The sequence below is a fragment of the Marmota marmota genome, unplaced genomic scaffold (assembly GCF_001458135.2).
Source record: "Marmota marmota marmota unplaced genomic scaffold, marMar, whole genome shotgun sequence".
Classification (NCBI taxonomy): Eukaryota; Metazoa; Chordata; class Mammalia; order Rodentia; family Sciuridae; genus Marmota; species Marmota marmota.
This window is the reverse complement of record NW_025999962.1, coordinates 6,407,848-6,428,462: the sequence shown is the minus strand read 5'-3', so window position 1 is coordinate 6,428,462 and position 20,615 is coordinate 6,407,848. Positions and strand designations below refer to the sequence as shown.

Genomic DNA, 20,615 nt, shown 5'->3' with positions numbered 1-20,615 from the left:
TTCAGTGAAAAACTATCTTTTTTACTTAAGGCTTCTTTAGGATTGTATTTTATGTTCTTTAATCATTTGTTTTTGGAGGAATTATTTCCTTCTACTGTATCCCTAGTGGGTCTTTTTTTAGTTACCAAGGATTACACTCAGTTACTGAACCACATCCCCACCCCTGTTTTGTATTTTATTTAGAGACAGGGTGTAACCGAATTGCTTAGCACCTCTCTTTTTGCTGAGGCTGGCTTTGAACTCGAGATCCTGCTGCCTCAGCTTCCTGAGAAGCGTGCGCCACTGTGCCTTGCCCAACTGGGTTCTTTTGTTTTTCTTTTTGGAAGTGGGAAGAAGTGTGTGATTGCCATGTTTAGGTAGTGGTGAGAGTGACAGTCTCCTCTCTGGTATATTTATCATTCTTCCTCCTCCTGATTATTTACATCAAGTAGCATTAGCTAGTGAAGTGACAGGGTATGGGTCTGTGTAAGTGAAACATTTTTATTTTATTTGCTGTAATCATTTGCTACTTGTGATCCCGTTGAGATATTTAATGCTAATCTGTGCTTTGCCTTGGCTTTCTGCTTTGTGTTGTCCTGTCTTGCTTTTATGTTTTTTGTTGTCCTGCAATCCCTCATTTCTTCGTTTGTTTTGTTTTTTTTTTTTTCTCCCCCATGCTTGTCGTTGTCTGCACTTGGCTTTGATTGCAAAAAAACAAAAAACCAAACCAAAACCAAAAAACCCAAACTGTGGGGCCCATAAATCTGCATCATTGAATGTCCTTGTCGCCGTTGATGACCTGCTCTCTGCTCCCGTCCCCCTCCTTGGCCTGCTGTGATTGGTGGCTTCGTTGCTTGGCTTGGGCTGTGTTGTGTGAACGGAACAGTTCACCCCAGTATGGCCTTCTTGCCGACAGGTATCATTTCTGTGAGAAGTGTTTCAATGAAATCCAAGGGGAGAGCGTTTCTTTGGGGGATGACCCTTCCCAGCCCCAAACGTAAGTAACTGCATTATTTTGAGAAGTGTTTTGTTTGTTTGTTTGTTTGTTTGTTTGTTTGTTTTTGTTTTTTCTTCCCTCCCCTCAGTTTGTTTTCAGATGATGATGATACTTGGGCTTCTACATGGTGTTAGCTGGTCCTGTCTTGTATCATAGCCATTAGTCTCGGGTGGGTAGTTAAAAATTAAAAAAACCAGAAGTAACTCCTCAGTTGTACACTCACATTTCAGATGCCCAGTAGCCATCTATGGCTAGTTATCAGCACATAGCCATCATGGCATAAAGCTCTACTAGACAGTGCTGATCTAGGGATATGTCCACATTGGACAGTCAGTTTAGAGTAAAAGTACCCTATCTTCTGAAAAAATAACAGTCTTAACATGTAGGGCTTTAACAGGCCTAGTTGGGTTTTGCAGTCTCATAAGCTCTTACCAGTTTGGTAAATGCCAAGAAAACTTTTGAAACATGTAGCCTTAACTGCAATGTTAATCTCTAAAATTTAGATACACTATTTATTTAAGAAAGAATAACTCTTTAAACAGAAGATGTGGAGTACATTCCACAAAAGTAGTAAAATAGTACAAACAGGATTCTGAGAAAACCTGGTTTTTCCAAACTGGATTATAATGTTGCACTTCCCTTTCAGTCACTATTGAAATACAGGATAGAAGTTCTGGGTTCTAGTCTGAGACTGTAGATGCTGGGAACCATGGTTTCCCAAGGAGGCATTCTGACTCTTGGCTAAAGCAGGGAGGTTCACTCTAGGGCAGGTTTCACTGATTCAGAAGGGGAAGTCAGTTTAGATAGAGTAGAAGTGGCCTACCAAGTGTTCCAGACTTCAAGGCAATATGTCTCTGGCTTTAAAAATTACTTTAATCTAAAAGAGTCTACATTTCTAAAAGTTCCCAGATCTTCCTGGTGCTCTTTGACTTCAGATCATACTTAGAGAGCCTAAGACCCACCATTCAGATAAATGAATCTCTAGGTTATAACTTGTGTAGGAAATGCTTTTAAATTTGGAAGTGTCCCCATTTTTGTAAGGAAAAATCACAGTATCAATGTGAGCCTCTAAAGTTGATTCTAGGCAGAACATGTGAGATCCATAGCTTCTGTATGTACTAAGGCCTGAGCAGTATGATGTGCTGGACTTCAGAAAGGGCTGCCATGGGAAATTGCTTTAAATATATATGTGTATATACTGTATATGAAATATAGAATTTTTGTCCTTCAAAATTAGCCTCTTTTGGGTAACTATAAGAACCTGAATTATATACAATTAGCCTCCATTTCTACTGTCAATCAAAAATAAAAGACTTGAACATCTGTGGATTGTTAGTATCTATAGTTATAGTGTTCCTGGCTCCCTCTGATACCAAGGAGTAACTAACTATATTCTTAATGTTGAGATTTTCTCTTGATAGAAAAGTTGAGTGTCGAGACATTACTGATAAAGAATTTTTTTAAATAGAGGTTTACTTCCTGCTGTTTTACATCAAGCTTATAAAAAAGTGTGTAAAACAGTGGGTCAGATAGAAAAGGAATTTTTATATTTAAATCTGGGTTCTTCATTTCATTTTAGGGCAAATTTATGTACTGTAAAGTCCTGTTGAAAATTCCTTTTCATAAACATGCATTTGTGTAGCCCAAGAATGCATATATGTATATACACACACACACACCCCTAAAGTATCTAAATTATCCACCTACTATGTGGGTGTGATCCCTTTAGTTAGATATGGTTAGATTGCTCATCTTTCTCTATTGCCTTTTCTCACAGTGTCTGTTTTCTCTCCTTAGTACAATAAATAAAGAACAGTTTTCCAAGAGAAAAAATGACACATTGGATCCTGAATTGTAAGTAGTTTCTCTTGACCAATCAATACACTTTGACTTTTTTCCTTTCTTTCATTCTCGTTTTCCATGATCAGATGACTATATTTCTGTGTTAAATCTACATGATGTACATTTAAATCACCAGAAAAAATATGGAAAGCATTTAGGAACTACGCCTGTTATGTTAGTTTGTATTTCCAGGTAGTAGTGTTCATATATATTTTACTGAATGATTTAATGTTTTATTGTGGTGGTTCTCTCTCTCTTTTTTTTTTTTTGGACTGGTTAAGGAACCAGCGCCTCACATACAGTAGGCAAGCACTCTACCACTGGGCTATATCCCCAGCACAGCTGTTCATAGTGTTTCTATGGGCCCATGTGAAACATCACATTACCTCTGCTCAGTGCTTTGTGTTCCATGTTCCATTATGTCCTGCATTTACAGTGCATGCTCATAATCCCTTCATTTGAAGCCCCTGGAGCACTGAAAAATATACCAGTTTTTTAGGTGTTTCTACAATGGATGGGGATGGTATTGGACTCGTTGAGATAATACAGAAATTTGTTATGTACAGAAATTTATACTGTCTTTCCATAGTCAAATTTAAGATGGTCACATTTAATGACTGAATATTATTACTTTTGAAATTTGCTTTATCTATAAACACTAAACGTTTTTAAAAATAAAAAGTTCATTAAATTGTTTTTCCAGTTTTTTGGGCTTGACCTTGGCTAGCTTTTGAATTGTTAGAAATGCTGGAAATTTGGGGGCTGGGGATGTGGCTCCAGCGGTAGCGCGCTCGCCTGGCATGTGTGCAGCCCGGGTTCGAATCCTCAGCACCACATACAAACAAAGATGTTGTGTCCGCCGAAAACTAAAAAATAAATCTCTCTCTCTCTCTTTAAAAAAAGAAATACTGGAAATTAAAAAAAGGTCCATTGACAACTAATTTTTTTTTTTTATGTATGCATTTATATGTAGTGCTGAGAGAATCAAACCCAGTGCCTCATACATGCTAGGCAAATGTTCTATCACTGAGCTATAACCCAACCCTGGAAATTTCTTTAGTTACTACTTAATTTTCAGTTTGAATTTCATTGAAGTTTCTGTGTTAATTTTGGCATTGGCTTGCAATTTCAGGTTTGTTGAATGTACAGAGTGTGGAAGGAAGATGCATCAGATCTGTGTCCTTCATCATGAGATCATCTGGCCAGCTGGGTGAGGCTTATATCAATGTTTTCTCTGGAATTTTTCTTCATGAATATTAAGTTTTTTTCTTTGCCATAACCATTTTTACCTTCAGAGTTATTGTCTTTAAAATGTTTTCTTTGGATTGGGAAAAATCTCAGTATGATTTAATGTTTGAAACATTAAATAACCTAAAATCCAAAAATAAAAAATAGATTTCTCTCTTATTTGCATGCATTCTTTTCATTCATATATGTATATTTTATTCCGCTGGGTGTTACATTAAAATTGTTATATCAAAAGTAAATCTTTTGATAAAGCAGGTGTTAGATGTCATATAGCAATAGAAAAATAGATACAGATATTGGTGAGGGACACTTGTTACTACTTTAGAACACATGCTATGAATGGTATGATAAATGATGACTTTGCTAAGTGTTTTGACTTAAACAGTTTTTGGTGGGGATGGGGACAAGTTACATAGCTGTACCTGCAGTATAGGCTCATATTGAGAGAGGGACAGACAACCTTTCACTATGCAATAATGGGGCTGATCCCAGCTCCATTCCCAAGGAAGAAAGGGAAATACAGGGCTTCATGGATCTCCATTACACATTGGACAAATTATTAATTCTGGTTTGATGGTCACATAGGAAAGGGGAAACTAGTTAAAATTTTTACAGAAAATATGGAATTGACCCCCAGCACAGCCAAAAAAGGTTTTTGGTTTTTGGTTTTATAGAAAATATAACTCTAAGGAAAATTACAATAGGTGATTTTTAGTTACTACTTAATTTTCGGTTTGAATTATCTTGAAGTGTGCTTTTTTAGAGCTCTATTTAATAATTGTAGACTTGATAAGAATGATTATGATTAAAGAGATTTCTTATGGTTACTACAATTTAGGAGCAGTCAGCTAGTTTGAGATAATATTTACATTATTAAGCTTGCTTTTTTCCTAAATCAATAAAGTAAAAAATAAGATTCTTTCTTCTCTTCCACCCAAATTCCTCACCACCAGAATAACCATGGCTAACAGTTCCCACATCTATTTCTGTTTCATTATGTTTTACTGATGTAAATACTAGTTCTTTTTTTTTAGTTTTTGCATCTGATACATCAGGGACATTCATTTATGTGTGCTGCACTTTGGGGGTTTTGGGGTTTGGTTTTGATTCCTTTAATTTTGGATAATTACTAGAGATCAAAGCCAGCAACTTAGACATACTAGGCAAGTGCTCTACCCCTGAGCTGTATCTCCAGCCCTTTTTATTTTTGAGATAGGGTCTCAAAGTTGCTGAGGCACTTGTGATCTTCTGCGATTACAAGCATGTGCCACTGTGCCCAGCTTTTAGTTTTGAGACAGGATCTTGCTATGTTTCCCAGGCTGGCCTTGCTCTTCTCCTAGTTCAGTCTCCCAAGTAGGTGGGATTACAGGGGTATATCACCATGCCTAAGTCTGCTGTATCTTTAATGGATCCTTAGTTTCTGTAATGTCCTATAACCCATTTAGTTAATTATTGATGTTTATGTGATTTCAGGTTGCAAGAAACTACATGTACACACACGTAATTATAGGAACAAAGAGAATGTATGTTTGAAATCAGTTGGTTCTACTTTTAAAATGTACATTTCTACCTGTAGCATTTAGGAAATATCAACACTTGTGCCACTGTGATTGGCCAGGAGAATATTCCTGTCTTAGTTTCTAATCTAATCTTTTCATATATAAACCAATTTATTTGCCCTTCACATTTCTTAAAATTTTTCTTACTGATTCCTAAAGGTGCTGTGTGTATTCTTTGTATTAACCTTTTGTTGCATATGCAGAAATACATGTGTCAGGTTGTCTTCTGAATTTTAATTTTATGCAAATGACAAGTTTTGTTTTTTGTTGTTTTTTAATCTATGTTAACTTAAATGCTATGTTGTGTAAGCAAAGTCTTGGTTTACATTTTAGATTTGTCTGTGATGGCTGTTTAAAGAAAACTGCACGAACTAGAAAAGAGAATAAGTTTTCTGCTAAAAGTAAGTTTTAATCTTATTTAAAGTTATTTAATCAGTAATCTACTGAAAATTGAATTGTAATCTGCATTTTTTGTGTGAAATTGATTAGACACAACATGCTTTCCTTTTTTGTATGTTTCTCCTCACTTGGAGCATTTCATAATGAGGACCACATGTGGAAATAATTGGCCAGAAATGCCATCCTCTGAGCAACTATATCATTTATAGGGACGACATTTAGGCTTCACATGATCTTTTCCAGGCAATGTGGAGCAGGAGAATCACAAGTTTGAGGCCAGTCTGGGCAACTTACTGAGACCCTGTTTCAAAAATAAAAAGGGCAAGAGATGTAGCTCAGTGGTAGAGTGCCTCTGAGTTCAATCCACTGTACTGCAGAAAAGAAAGAGAATATTTTATCATAAAAGTAATTGACACTAATAATGTCATTGTAGTATTTTATTTAGTTTTATAGATGCTTTTGCAGTATATTGGTGACCTATGGATTGCTTTGACTCCTATACTGTTTTTAAATTTGCTCAACCATTATTGTGGCTCTATGGTAGACCTCTCACCTAGCACATGCAATGCCCTAGGTTCGATCCTCAGCACCACATAAAAATAAATAAGTAAATGTCCAACTACAACTAAGAAAAATATTAAAATATATATTATCTTGGGCTGGGGTTGTGGCTCAGCGGAAGAGCGCTTGCTGCACTTGTGCGAGACCCTGGGTTCTATCCTCAGCACCATGTAAAAATAAATAAATAAAAGATAAGATGAAATTAATAAATAAAAAGATATTGTTCACACACACACACACATATATATATAATATTGCAAAGTCCATGTTGATGTTCATTGTTCTATGGATTTGACTTTTGAAAACTTCCCAAATAGTTGAAATATGAATTTAGACATTATTTGAGTACTTTGCTTCCTTTAAATAGCACATACTTAAATCACAGTGATACAGAGAATTATGCATAGCCCCACTCTAGTATGACATATAAACAAAATTTTCTTCCTCTGCCCCCTTCCCTATACAGACTACCTAGCTAACTTTTTAAAAATTTTAGTTTGTTTTTCTGTTTACACTGGGAATGAGGAGCACAATGAGATTTGAGATTGAACCTCAAGACTGATAGTAAGATTTCAATAATCTTGGTGAGGTTTTTTGTTTTGGTATTGATTTTGTTTATTCTGGGGGTTGAACCCAAGGCCATACCTTTTTAACTTTTAATGTGTGTTCTTAGGGTTGCCATCTACCAGGCTTGGCACCTTTCTAGAGAATCGAGTGAATGACTTTCTGAGGCGACAAAATCATCCTGAATCAGGAGAGGTTACTGTTAGGGTTGTTCATGCTTCAGACAAAACTGTGGAGGTCAAACCAGGCATGAAAGCAAGGTATCTATTAATTAATTTCCTTTTTTTTCTCTTATGGATCCATAGTTGTTCATACCTAGGTTCTGTTGGTCATTCCAACCTGAATGATATATGTTGTGGTTTTTTTTTTTTCCCCTAATCCGTATTGTGCAGGTTTGTAGATAGTGGAGAGATGGCAGAATCCTTTCCATACCGAACCAAAGCCCTCTTTGCCTTTGAAGAGATTGATGGTGTTGACTTGTGCTTCTTTGGCATGCATGTTCAAGAGTATGGCTCTGACTGCCCTCCACCCAACCAGAGGTATGACTGCCTTGCTATGGCTAATTTCTAATTTGTGTAGGGCTTGAAAATAATAATAACAGATGAAAAAGCATTACAGGGTTAAAGTGTTTAGTGTGCTTGGTTGGAACAAGCACACTAAAGTATTAAGTCAAACAGATTGACAAAATGGCCCCCAAACAGAAAATAACTATACAACGCTTCTCTTAAAGGATATGAGTAGCAGCCTGGAACTAAACTCATACATTTCAGAAAATTGACTTAAATCTAGGTTGCTAATATTTGGAGTAGGATGGTTAGAAATTCTGTCTCCCAAAACAGTATGAAAGGCAAGAATAAGAATTCTGTCAGAATATATTCAATATATATATTGACTGGTATAATATGTGCCATGCTGGGTATTAATACAGGAAGTTTAAGGCTCATGAACTTCTCTGAAAGGTCCACAATCTATTTGTTTACTAATGTTAACAAGCACTACAGTTGAAAGGGTGAGCAAAGAACGTAGAAGAAAGGGAAAGTATTTTTAGCCACATAAAATAACAATTCTTTGTGATGTATGTCTTATTTTTTTCTCCGTTTTTGATACAGGAGAGTATATATATCTTACCTCGATAGTGTTCATTTCTTCCGTCCTAAATGCTTGAGGACTGCAGTCTATCATGAAATTCTAATTGGATATTTAGAATATGTCAAGAAATTAGGGTAAGTATATTGATAATTTCTTTTAAACAATGTTATTGTGGTGGTGAGAACATAGGCGGAAATGTTTAAATACATAATTTTTACCTTTTCCTGACCTTGGTTCTTATCTCACATTAACTATAATCTGAACATTATTGGAGCCCCTGTGAAGTTAATGCTACTAATACAAAGGATTATTTTCCTAGTTTCACCCATCCTAGTTTAGCTTTATTTATTTATTTATTAATATTTATCGGCAGACACAACATCTTTGTTTGTATGTGGTGCTGAGGATGAAACCCGGGCCGCACACATGCCAGGCGAGCGTGTTACCGCTTGAGCCACATCCCTAGCCCCTTAGCTTTATTTTCTTCAATTGAAATTGAATGTTGGTTTGCAATCTCCCTCCCCTCACCCCATCCCTCCTACATACTGGGGATGGAAACCAGGGGCCACATCCATATCCCTTTCTCATTTTTAATCTTGAGATGGGGTCTTACTGAATTACCCCATCTGGACTTGAACTTGTGATCTTCCTGCCTCAGCCTTGCAAGAAGCTAGTTATGGTGTGTGCCACTGTCCCCCACTAAGGGCCAAATCTTTATTTTATTTTACTTATAGATGGACACAACACAATGCCTTTATTTTTTTTGTGGTGCTGGGGATCGAACCCGGGTCCCGCCCGTGCTAGGCAAGCGCTCTATCGCTGAGCCACAATCCCAGCCCCATTAAAGGCCAAATCTTGAACTGCATTTGATCTTGTGACACCTGAGTATCAAGACCAAAAACAAAACAGTTTTAAAGGTATTCCATGTATACATATCCTAGAGAATAAAATGTGGAAGGCAAGTTTGCCTTTCATTTAACCTTTTGTTAAAATGGGCCATGTTCCTTGCATTAAAATCTTCGTTTGGGGGCTGGGGTTTGTGGCTCAGTGGTAGAGCGCTTGCCTTACAAGTGTGAGACCCTAGGTTCCATCCTTAGCACCACATAAAAATAAGTAAAATGAAGGTACTGTGTCCAACTACAACTAAAAAATAAATATTTTTAAAAAATATTTTTTTGGTGGTAAAATATAAATCTGGGATTTTGATACAGAGCTAAATAATCCCCTCTCTGAATGAAATTCCCCATATGGCAATGTGAGATCCATTTTTATTGCTGTGTATTATGCCTAGTTCTGGCCTAAGAATTTTGATCTGATGTTAGATTGTGCAGTTTGTTATCTTGAGAAAAATTATTGGCTTCTGTATCGGCTCTATCCATGTGGTTTGAAGTTTAAATTCTACCAGGTGCAGTGGTGCACATGTAATCCCAGCTACTTCATAGTATAGGCAGGAGAATCTCTGAACCTAGGGCAGCCTGGGCAACATAGTGAGATCCCATCTCTTATATGAAGGGTAAGTGCAGTGATGCATGCCTATAAGCAGGAGGCTAAATTGACAGGGGAAAGAATCCCAGGCCAGAACCCTGTCTTAAAAGAAAAAGGGATAGGAGTATAGTTCAATATATAACATTCTGTCTAGAATGAATGACCTCTTGGTGTTCCTTCTCTTTGTGGTGTTAGATATACAACAGGGCATATTTGGGCATGTCCACCAAGTGAGGGGGATGACTACATCTTCCATTGCCATCCTCCTGACCAGAAGATACCCAAACCTAAGCGACTGCAGGAGTGGTACAAAAAGATGCTTGACAAGGCTGTGTCAGAGCGTATTGTCCATGACTACAAGGTCAGTTGGAGTATGAAAATATACTGTATTCTTGGCTACTCTGTTTTCTGTCGTTTTACAAGTCTTCTGTTTGCTTCTTCCACATAATTGGTACAATTATGCTAATTTGATAAAGTGTCTTTATTTTATACAGATGAAAATTTTCAAAGAAACACTAGGTGTTTTTGAGTTGTAGATCAAGAAATCTGTTATGGCCAATTAAAATAATAGACATGTTATTTAAACATCAATGAATTTCGACCATCTTATGATGTGCACTAAGTTGAGGAAAACAACAATTTTTTTTTTTTTCCAAGCAGCCCAGCAAACCATTCAGTAGCAACAACAGTTCCCAGTATTGTAGTTTGGGTCATTTTGAACCATAAAGCCTCCTGGAATGCCAATAACATAACAATTAGAAGGAGGGCTGCTAGTGCTAGTGCCATCTCTTAGACCTAGCAGGAAAATACTACACCATGTGTTTATGTTAAAGCAGAATATATTCCTATCATCATGAGTATAGGAAAGAGAAAACTGGGATACTGACATCAGACCAGGTTTTCTCACTGTTCATGCATGACACTAAATATCTTCCTGACATATGGGTTAGGGATAAAATCTCAGCCAGCTTTTAGAAGACATTTTAATACTTCATCTTGTGTCATATAATCAATGCTTTAAGAAAACAGAAATTACTGTTTGTACTACGATGTTTTTACAGGATATTTTTAAACAAGCTACTGAAGATCGATTGACAAGTGCAAAGGAATTGCCATACTTTGAGGGTGATTTTTGGCCCAATGTTTTGGAAGAGAGTATTAAGGAACTGGAACAAGAGGAAGAAGAGAGAAAGCGGGAAGAAAACACCAGCAATGAAAGCACTGATGTAAGGGCATTGTTTTCTTTTCACTGTCTGCCTTGAATCTTACAAATAATCCAGATAGGAGCTTCACTTTTTACCTTGGTGTGAAAGAACTCTTTTTAAATTGAGCAAGATGGCTGAGGACATAGCTCAAGTGGCATGTGTGGGGTCCTGGGTTCCATCTCCAGCACCATGAAAAAATTTTGACAAAAAATGGTGGCTTAGAAAGATTTCATATGATTCTATTTCTCTGATTATCATCCTCTTTAGCATCAGACTCCCTTTTACAATTTAGATGAGTAATAAGTGATAAAAGAAATAAGAATTAATTCTGAAAAACTGACTTTGTGTATGGTGTCGTTTTTTTCCCCCATACTGGAAATTAAAACCCAGGGCCTTGAGCATGCTAGGCATACCACTGAGCTACATCTTTACAGCCGTAAAGAATTATCTATCTAAAGGGCTTAGTTATGGATATTTTAGACCTTGAGGGCCATACTTCTGGCATCTGTTTTCCACCTTTTTCCTTCCAGTCTCAGGAATAAAAACACAGGGCCTCATGCACATGAGACAAGCACTTTACTGCAGACCTGCATTCTCAGCCACCGCCACATTCCTCCCTTTAATTTTTAACTAAGAGCCCTTTCGTATGGCATTTATGGCTATTAAAAATTAGGCCTGGGACAGTTTTGCTTCTCCGTCACATAGAACTTGGCTTAGTAACCCTGACAGTCACTTTCCAGAGCATATCTAGAATTCACCGTACTGGCTTTTTCTTTTTTTTTTAATTGGAGTCCTAATTAGATTTCTGACTTATAAAGAAATCCTAGGGTTGGGGATGTTGGCTTAGTGGTAGAGCGCTTGCCTAGTGTGGATGAGGCCCTGGGTTTAATCCCCAACACCATATACACACACATACAAATTCTACATAGCCTTTTAGTTTAAAATACTTGGTTTTTCAGGATGGGTTGGAGCTCTTTTGTTGGTTTTATAGGCTCATACAATTCTAGAATGAAAGTTGGAAGGATACAAAACCAAGGTCTTATGGATCATCTGCTCCATGCACTCTGTACTACCCCATACAGCCATTCCTTGTTTCTTAGCCATGATCTGGGCTTTGTTCCATCATCGGGGTCTGTGCACTGTGAGGCTCTTCTAGGCAGAGTGTTAGGGATGCATCAATCACCGTAATGAAGGATCAGGTCTGCACTGGAGAAAATTGGGGCAAATATATTAGTAAATATTAGTTTGCTATAAATAGCAGCTTAAAAGTGAAGAGCTTGTGAAATATAAGTTTAATCTCTAGCTTAAAAGGGGAGAAGAGTCATTTTATCTTCAGAATTGTTTACAAATCGCTTCTTAATAAAACCTTAATTGTTTTCTTGTCTTTCTGGCCACCATATAGGTGACAAAAGGAGACAGCAAAAATGCTAAAAAGAAAAATAATAAGAAAACCAGCAAAAACAAGAGCAGCTTGAGTAGGGGTAACAAAAAGAAGCCTGGTATGCCCAATGTATCTAATGACCTCTCTCAGAAACTATATGCAACCATGGAGAAACATAAAGAGGTAAGAGGCAGTCTCCAAGAGGTGGGTGAAAGAAACGACCCACCCCAATTGGCATTTATGATGTAAGCACCAAACCACTGAAAATTCATGGGGGAGAACTCTTTTTAAAAAGAGTCTTAGTGGGTTTTATAAGACAGTGTTTATTAGCTTGTGCGGTCATTGGATTTATAACTCAAAAGTATATGCATAGTTTGTCTAACTCTATAACGTTATCTGTTTTTATTTTATTTTTTTATGCGGTGCTGAGGATTGAACGCAGTGCCACACATGCTAAGCAAGCGCTCTACCACTGAGCCACAACCATAGTCCTCAAATGTTCATCGTGTTTGGTGAATGTTATTTTTCTAAACTCCTTAGAACTCCCATTAGCCAGCTGGGCACAGTGGCACATACCTATAATCCCAGCAGCTTGAGAGACTGAGGCAGGATAATCACGAGTTCAAGCCAGCCTCAGCAACTGTGAGGCACTAAGCAACTCCATGAGACCTGTCCCTTAATAAAATGCAAAATAGGACTGGGGATGTGGCTCAGTGGTCAGGTACCCCTGAGTTCAATCCCCAGTATATAAAAAAAAAAATTTTAACTCCATTAGCCATTTCAGTTTGTTTGTAATGGTGCTTTTGAGAAAGAAATGGGGAAAGAAAAAAAAAAAATGTTGACCGTAGCTTTGGAACCAGGCATGATGGGGCATGCCTCTAATCTCAACAATTTATTGAGACCATGTCTCAAAGGGATGGGAATGTGATTCAGTGGTGGGTTAAAAAAAAAAAAAAAGTAAAATTAGGAAGTAGAATTGGAGAAAAATCAATCATTCACATATATACTTATGACAAATAATTTGTTATGGTTGAGGATATAACTGGAGTTTCCCATAAGAAAAACCAAGACACTTAAAGATAAAGTTTTGTGGTGGTGGTGGATTCAATTTCACAGTTCAATTCTTACAGACACCAAGTTATTCTTTTACAGGAAGTGGCAGTTATGTGGAGAGGGAACAGAAAGTTTGATTTTAAATATGGAATTACAACTATTGGTTAAGCAGTTTCTTTGGAAGAGAAATAAATATGCAGAACCCTCTCCTGTAATTATACCTTTTAGGTATTCAAGCATCTTTTCCCATAGTCCACTACTGTGCCCATCCCCCTTTTTTATTGAGGCTTAGCAAACTGACGTGGTTATCAGAGAAATACAGGCTTGATACCATAACCTCAGCCATGCTATCAAAATGAAGAATTCCTGAGTTACTAATTGGGTATTAATTATCAACAGTTGATAGTTACTAGCTCTTTTAATTCTTCAAACAGTAGTTAATGCTTTAAGTTTAACTTAAATTGTGGACACATTCATTCCATGACTGGGTTTTAATCTTAGGGCCTGAATTCTGAGGCTCTGGAGTAGGTTATAAATCAGTGTATTAGCTTCACTATAGATAGTAACAAAAGCAGCAAACGTGCTTGGCCCAGTGCATTGCAGATCTTCCTGCCAGTCTGCAGATTTTCAGTCTGTTAGAAGCTGGCTAAAACCAGCATGGACTGCATAGCAGATAGTGTAATTAGTTGAATAAAAGTATAGTTCTAGGGCTGGGGCTGCTACTCAGTGGTAGCACCTGGCATGTGTAAGGCACTGGGGTAAGTAAGGCACTGGGTTCGATTCTCAGCACCACATATAAATAAATAAAAGTCTATCAACAACTAAAAAATAATTTTAAAAAGTTCATAGTTCTAGCCAGGCACAGTGGTGCACACCTGTAATCCTAGTAACATGAGAGGCTGGGGCAGGAAGATCGCAAATTCAAGACCAGCCTCAGCAACTCAGCAAGACCCTATCTCAGAAAATAAGAAGAGGATGTAGCTCACAGTGATAGTTCCATCCCCAGTACCAATTTCATGGGAAATGATGTTTGTTCCAAGTTTCCAACCTTCAGTGAACAAAAATTTGGGTTTTTTGTTTTTGTTTTTCCACTCAAGAAACTTACCCTAGTGTCACCATCTAATGTCTGGTCCTGTGTTCTAGTCCAGGATATTGAGTCAAATTGTGTTGAGTTGCCTTTCATTTTGAATTGTTGCCAGCTTTTTCTTTCTTTCAGAGACATGAGTATTTTCTTGATGAGTAGTTAAGCAGACTTTCTCTTTTTGAGCTATTGTTTGCTCGCAATTAGATTCAGGTTAAACCATTAGTTCCATCTTAGACTGTCTTGAAGCAAAATGTTCACTGTATACTGGGCCTGATCTAAACCATTCTTATTTTTGAAGGATTTATTGAATCAAGTGGGAAAGATAAGATAGATACATTATACCTAATCAGAGAGAACAGAGATAGGTGAATAGGAGGAGAGGTAAGTATGGTAGTAAGCTAACCCTGCATCTACTCAGCCCGCTGGGTGCTGCCCAACTTCTTTCTGCTATAGTTGCACACTAGAGTTAGAATAAGCTTATCTGTTTGGCAGGTCTTCTTTGTGATCCGCCTCATCGCCGGCCCTGCTGCCAACTCCCTGCCTCCCATCGTTGATCCTGACCCTCTCATCCCTTGTGATCTGATGGATGGTCGGGATGCATTCCTTACCCTGGCCAGGGACAAGCATCTGGAGTTCTCTTCACTCCGACGAGCCCAGTGGTCCACCATGTGCATGCTGGTGGAACTGCACACACAGAGCCAGGACCGCTTTGTCTACACCTGCAATGAGTGCAAGCACCACGTGGAGACACGCTGGCACTGCACCGTATGTGAGGTCAGTACCAGGTTGTAGGAAGGAGGGGGTTCTGGGTCTTTATTGTCTTAAAGGGTGATGCAGACACATGTTACATGGTTGAGAAAGGGCCCAACCTCATGTTTGCTTTTTTGTTTGGCTTGGTTTTAATTGTAGATGGACCTGATATTTATTTATTTTTTTATGTGGTGCTGAGGATCAAACCCAGTGCCTCACACTTTTGAGGCAAGCACTCCATCACTGAGCTACAACCCCAGTCCCTGGCCTCATATTTGAAGAGGCCTACGCCAAGTATCTAAAAATGCTTTTGGAATGATTTAATTCTCCGAGAATTGACCTGCACTCCTTATTTTTTCCCCAGGATTATGACTTGTGTATCACCTGCTATAACACTAAAAACCATGATCACAAAATGGAGAAATTAGGTCTCGGCTTAGATGATGAGAGCAACAACCAGCAGGCTGCAGCCACCCAGAGCCCAGGAGATTCTCGTCGCCTGAGCATCCAGCGCTGTATCCAGTCTCTGGTCCATGCCTGCCAGTGCCGCAATGCCAACTGTTCTCTGCCCTCTTGCCAGAAGATGAAGCGGGTTGTGCAGCATACCAAGGGCTGCAAACGGAAAACCAATGGTGGGTGCCCTATCTGCAAGCAGCTCATTGCCCTCTGCTGCTACCATGCCAAGCACTGCCAGGAGAACAAGTGCCCTGTGCCGTTCTGCCTCAACATCAAGCAAAAGCTCCGGCAACAGCAACTGCAGCACCGGCTCCAGCAGGCTCAGATGCTCCGCAGGAGGATGGCCAGCATGCAGCGGACTGGTGTGGTGGGGCAACAGGGCCTGCCCTCCCCAACTCCTGCCACTCCAACCACACCAACTGGCCAACAGCCAACCACACCACAGACACCCCAGCCCCAGCCCACCTCTCAGCCCCAGCCTACCCCTCCCAACAGCATGCCCCCCTACTTACCCAGGACTCAGGCTGCTGGCCCTGTGTCCCAGGGTAAGGCAGCAGGCCAGGTGACCCCTCCAACCCCCCCTCAGACTGCTCAACCACCCCTTCCAGGCCCCCCACCTGCAGCAGTAGAAATGGCAATGCAAATTCAGAGGGCAGCTGAGACGCAGCGCCAGATGGCCCATGTTCAAATTTTCCAAAGGCCAATCCAACACCAGATGCCCCAGATGACTCCCATGGGAATGAACCCACCTCCCATGGCCAGAGGTCCCACTGGGCATCTGGAGCCAGGAATGGGACCTACAGGAATGCAGCAACAGCCACCCTGGGCCCAAGGAGGACTGCCTCAGCCCCAGCAACTCCAGTCCGGGATGCCAAGGCCAGCCATGATGTCAGTGGCCCAACATGGTCAGCCCTTGAACATGGCTCCACAACCAGGATTGGGCCAGGTAGGTGTGAGCCCACTCAAACCAGGCACTGTGTCTCAACAAGCCTTACAAAACCTCTTGCGGACTCTCAGGTCTCCCAGCTCTCCCCTACAGCAGCAACAGGTGCTTAGTATCCTTCACGCCAACCCCCAGCTATTGGCTGCGTTCATCAAGCAGCGGGCTGCCAAGTATGCCAACTCTAATCCACAACCTCTTCCTGGGCAGCCAGGCATGCCCCAGGGGCAGCCAGGGCTGCAACCACCTACCATGCCAGGTCAGCAGGGCGTCCACTCCAATCCAGCCATGCAGAACATGAATCCCATGCAAGCAGGAGTCCAGAGGGCTGGCCTGCCCCAGCAGCAGCCACAGCAGCAACTCCAACCACCCATGGGAGGGATGAGCCCCCAAGCGCAGCAAATGAACATGAATCACAACACCATGCCTTCACAATTCCGAGACATCTTAAGACGACAGCAGATGATACAACAGCAGCAGCAGCAACAGGGAGCAGGGCCTGGAATCGGCCCAGGAATGGCCAACCATAACCAATTCCAACAACCCCAAGGAGTTGGCTACCCCCCACAGCAGCAGCAACAGCAGCGGATGCAACATCACATGCAGCAGATGCAACAAGGGAATATGGGACAGATGGGCCAGCTCCCCCAGGCCTTGGGAGCAGAGGCAGGAGCCAGTCTACAGGCCTATCAACAACGGCTCCTTCAACAACAGATGGGATCCCCTGCTCAACCCAACCCCATGAGCCCCCAACAGCATATACTCCCAAATCAGGCTCAGTCCCCTCACCTACAAGGCCAGCAGATCCCCAATTCTCTCTCCAATCAAGTGCGCTCTCCCCAGCCTGTCCCTTCTCCACGGCCGCAATCCCAACCCCCCCACTCCAGCCCATCCCCGAGGATGCAGCCTCAGCCTTCTCCACACCACGTCTCCCCACAGACCAGTTCCCCACATCCTGGACTGGTTGCTGCCCAGGCCACCAATCCCATGGAACAAGGGCATTTTGCCAGCCCGGACCAGAATTCAATGCTTTCTCAGCTCGCTAGCAATCCAGGCATGGCAAACCTCCATGGTGCAAGCGCCACGGACCTGGGACTCAGCACCGATAACTCAGACTTGAATTCGAACCTCTCACAGAGTACACTAGACATACACTAGAGACACCTTGTAGTATTTTGGGAGCAAAAAAATTATTTTCTCTTAAGACTTTTTGTACTGAAAACAATTTTTTTGAATCTTTCTTAGCCTAAAAGACAATTTTCTTTGGAACACATAAGAACTGTGCAGTAGCCGTTTGTGGTTTAAGCAAACATGCAAGATGAACCTGAGGGATGATAGAATACAAAGAATATATTTTTGTTATGGCTGGTTACACCCAGTCTTTTTTTTCCCCCCTTGTGTGTGTGGTTTAAGTGTGCACTGGGAGGAGGCTGAGGTCTGAAGCCAACCATATGCTCCTGCCTTGCACCTCCAATAGGTTTTATTATTTTTTTTAAATTAATGAAAATATGTAATATTAATAGTTATTATTTACTGGTGCAGATGGTTGACATTTTTCCCTATTTTCCTCACTTTATGGAAGAGTTAAAAAAAAAAAAAACATTTCTAAAACCAGAGGACAAAAGGGGTTAATGTTACTTTAAAATTACATTCTATATATATATAAATATATATAAATATATATTAAAATACCAATTTTCTTTCTCTGGGTGCAAAGATGTTCATTCTTTTAAAAATGTTTAAAAAAAAAATTCCCCCTTTCCTCCCTTCAAGTCAACTTTTGTGCTCCAGAAAATTTTCTATTCAGTAAGTCTGAGCGTAAAACTTCAAGTATTAAAATAATTTGTACATGTAGAGAGAAAAAAATGACTTTTTCAAAATATACAGGGGCAGCTGCCAAATCGATGTATTATATATTGTGGTTTCTGTTTCTTGAAAGAATTTTTTTCGTTATTTTTACATCTAACAAAGGAAAAAATTAAAAAAGAGGGTAAGAAACGATTCCAGTGGGATGATTTTAACATGCAAAATGTCCCTGGGGTTTCTTCTTTGCTTGCTTTCTTCCTCCTTACCCTGCCCCCACACACACACACTTTCTGTAAAACTTGAAAATAGAAAGCAAAAACCCTCAACTGTTGTAAATCATGCAATTAAAGTTGATTACTTATAAATATGAACTTTGGATCACTGTATAGACTGTTAAATTTGATTTCTTATTACCTATTGTTAAATAAACTGTGTGAGACAGACACCTGAGCTTTGTTTCACTTCTTGGGGGCACATCTTTGTCTTAATTGCCCGATTGCTTAGGATTAAGAGGGGAAAAGGAAGACCTGAGTTTACAGCTGCCTTAATAGATATAATGAATTCCTATATAGATGTTGGAGAATTTGTCCAAAGTTCAGAGAGAAAAAAATACAACATTCCAAATACCAGTAAGATGTCAAAAGTTGAGCTGACAGGATCATCATCATCTAAGTAAGTAAGGATGACCTCGGTGTCTTCTAATTACCCTCTTACCGGGGATGAAAATGAGGACCCACGAGATCACACCTGCCTTTTTTTTTTTTGCTTCCACTGCCAATTGCCCAACAAGAATTGGGTTAGAGGAACCAAGTTGAAGGAAAATGTGTGGAAAGAAAGAAAATCCTGGACAGCTGAGATTACAGTGTAAGCCCAGCAGTTTGCTAGATGTTGACTATGACCAGGTGTTTTTAATTAGAACACTATTACTGAACACTATTACTGAGCTGCTTTGACATCAGTTGGCAGGTCTGGTCTGGTCTTGGTAGAGCTTTGGACTAACCATGATATATGGCAGGTATCTTGACTCTTCCGTTTTATGGTCTCAAAACAGATAAGCATTTTCTGACGGGAACTTGTACACTATTCATCAGAGCTAGCTCTGAGAAAGGTATCAAGCACCTACCTGCCTCAGGTCACCAAACCAGCAGATAAATAGGGGGCACCTAGATCTGTGCCAGGCCATCCAGCACTTGGTGAGGATATAGTCCTGCCTTGGAGCTAGCCAAGGTCTAGAGAAGGAGGGTTTACTAAGGTAAAGAACAGCAAGAATCTAGTGCTAAATGACAAGGAATGCAAGAGGGGTTGGGGGAGAAAGTTTTAATAGGAATCGGGGAAAGTGCCTGGGAAGGATAGTATGGAAGCTAGATCTTAGAGGGGAGATAAATTGGGAAGTAGAAGTGAGAAGGAACTTGGCCCAGAACCAGATCCTGCTGGGGAGCATCTCCAGATCCACTGGCGGAAACCCCACTGTGGAAGGTGGTGAGTGCCACTTAATCCCCTAGGACCAGGCACCCAAGATTAGCCTGAAGCCCCCAAATGGGAGATCCATGAATTCCATTACATTCCCAAGCAGTAATTTCCCAGTTTTCATAGCTGTGCCTCTGACTAAAAATGGCTGGGGATATATAGCTCAGTGGGTAGAGTGCTTGCCTTACATGCCTAAGGTCCTGGGTTCAATCCCCAGCACCACAAAAACAAAAGTACTAAACTTGCACACTGTCACTGCAGTGTTGCATGGAGGAAGAAAGGGTGAAATGCTTAAGTGGGGATGAAGAAAAATAGCTGCCCCAGACCAGAAGTAGTGCTAAGGAAGGGGGGAAGACATAGATTAGTCCAGAGTCACAGAGTACAAGGTAATTTCAGGGCTGGGGATGTGGCTCAAGCGGTAGCGCGCTCGCCTGGCATGCGTGCGGCCCGGGTTCGATCCTCAGCACCACATACATACAAAGATGTTGTGTCCGCAGAAAACTAAAAAATAAATATTTTTTAAAAAATGATCTGGAATTCTGGTGATGGTAGTACAGTTCTGTGAATATAAAAACTGCATGCTTTAAGATGGTGATTCATTTTTGGCATTCCTGGGTAGTGAAAGGGTACTTTTTTATGGTATATGAATGATATCTCAATTTAAAAATAAAAAAGAAGGGGCTAGGGTTGTGGCTCAGTGGCAGAGCACTTGCCTAGCATGTGTGAGGCACTGGGTTCAATCCTCAGCAC

General features: G+C 40.2%; 1 protein-coding gene across 3 annotated transcripts in view; it reads left to right on the top strand.

The window, feature by feature from the left end:
- The window catches only part of Ep300 (E1A binding protein p300), a 78,882-nt gene extending 60,039 nt beyond the window's left edge, over positions 1–18,843 (top strand). For all 3 annotated transcript variants that reach the window (XM_015501876.1, XM_015501874.1, XM_048803094.1), the window contains 12 exons: positions 896–976; positions 2,774–2,830; positions 3,951–4,028; positions 5,959–6,026; positions 7,259–7,409; positions 7,542–7,688; positions 8,259–8,372; positions 9,919–10,084; positions 10,785–10,949; positions 12,331–12,492; positions 14,939–15,220; positions 15,561–18,843. In XM_015501876.1, coding sequence (XP_015357362.1) covers positions 896–976; positions 2,774–2,830; positions 3,951–4,028; positions 5,959–6,026; positions 7,259–7,409; positions 7,542–7,688; positions 8,259–8,372; positions 9,919–10,084; positions 10,785–10,949; positions 12,331–12,492; positions 14,939–15,220; positions 15,561–17,750 — 3,661 coding nt within the window. In that variant the 3' untranslated portion in view covers positions 17,751–18,843. The remainder of the gene's footprint in view (positions 1–895; positions 977–2,773; positions 2,831–3,950; positions 4,029–5,958; positions 6,027–7,258; positions 7,410–7,541; positions 7,689–8,258; positions 8,373–9,918; positions 10,085–10,784; positions 10,950–12,330; positions 12,493–14,938; positions 15,221–15,560) is intronic.
- Positions 18,844–20,615: the final 1,772 nt, after the last annotated feature.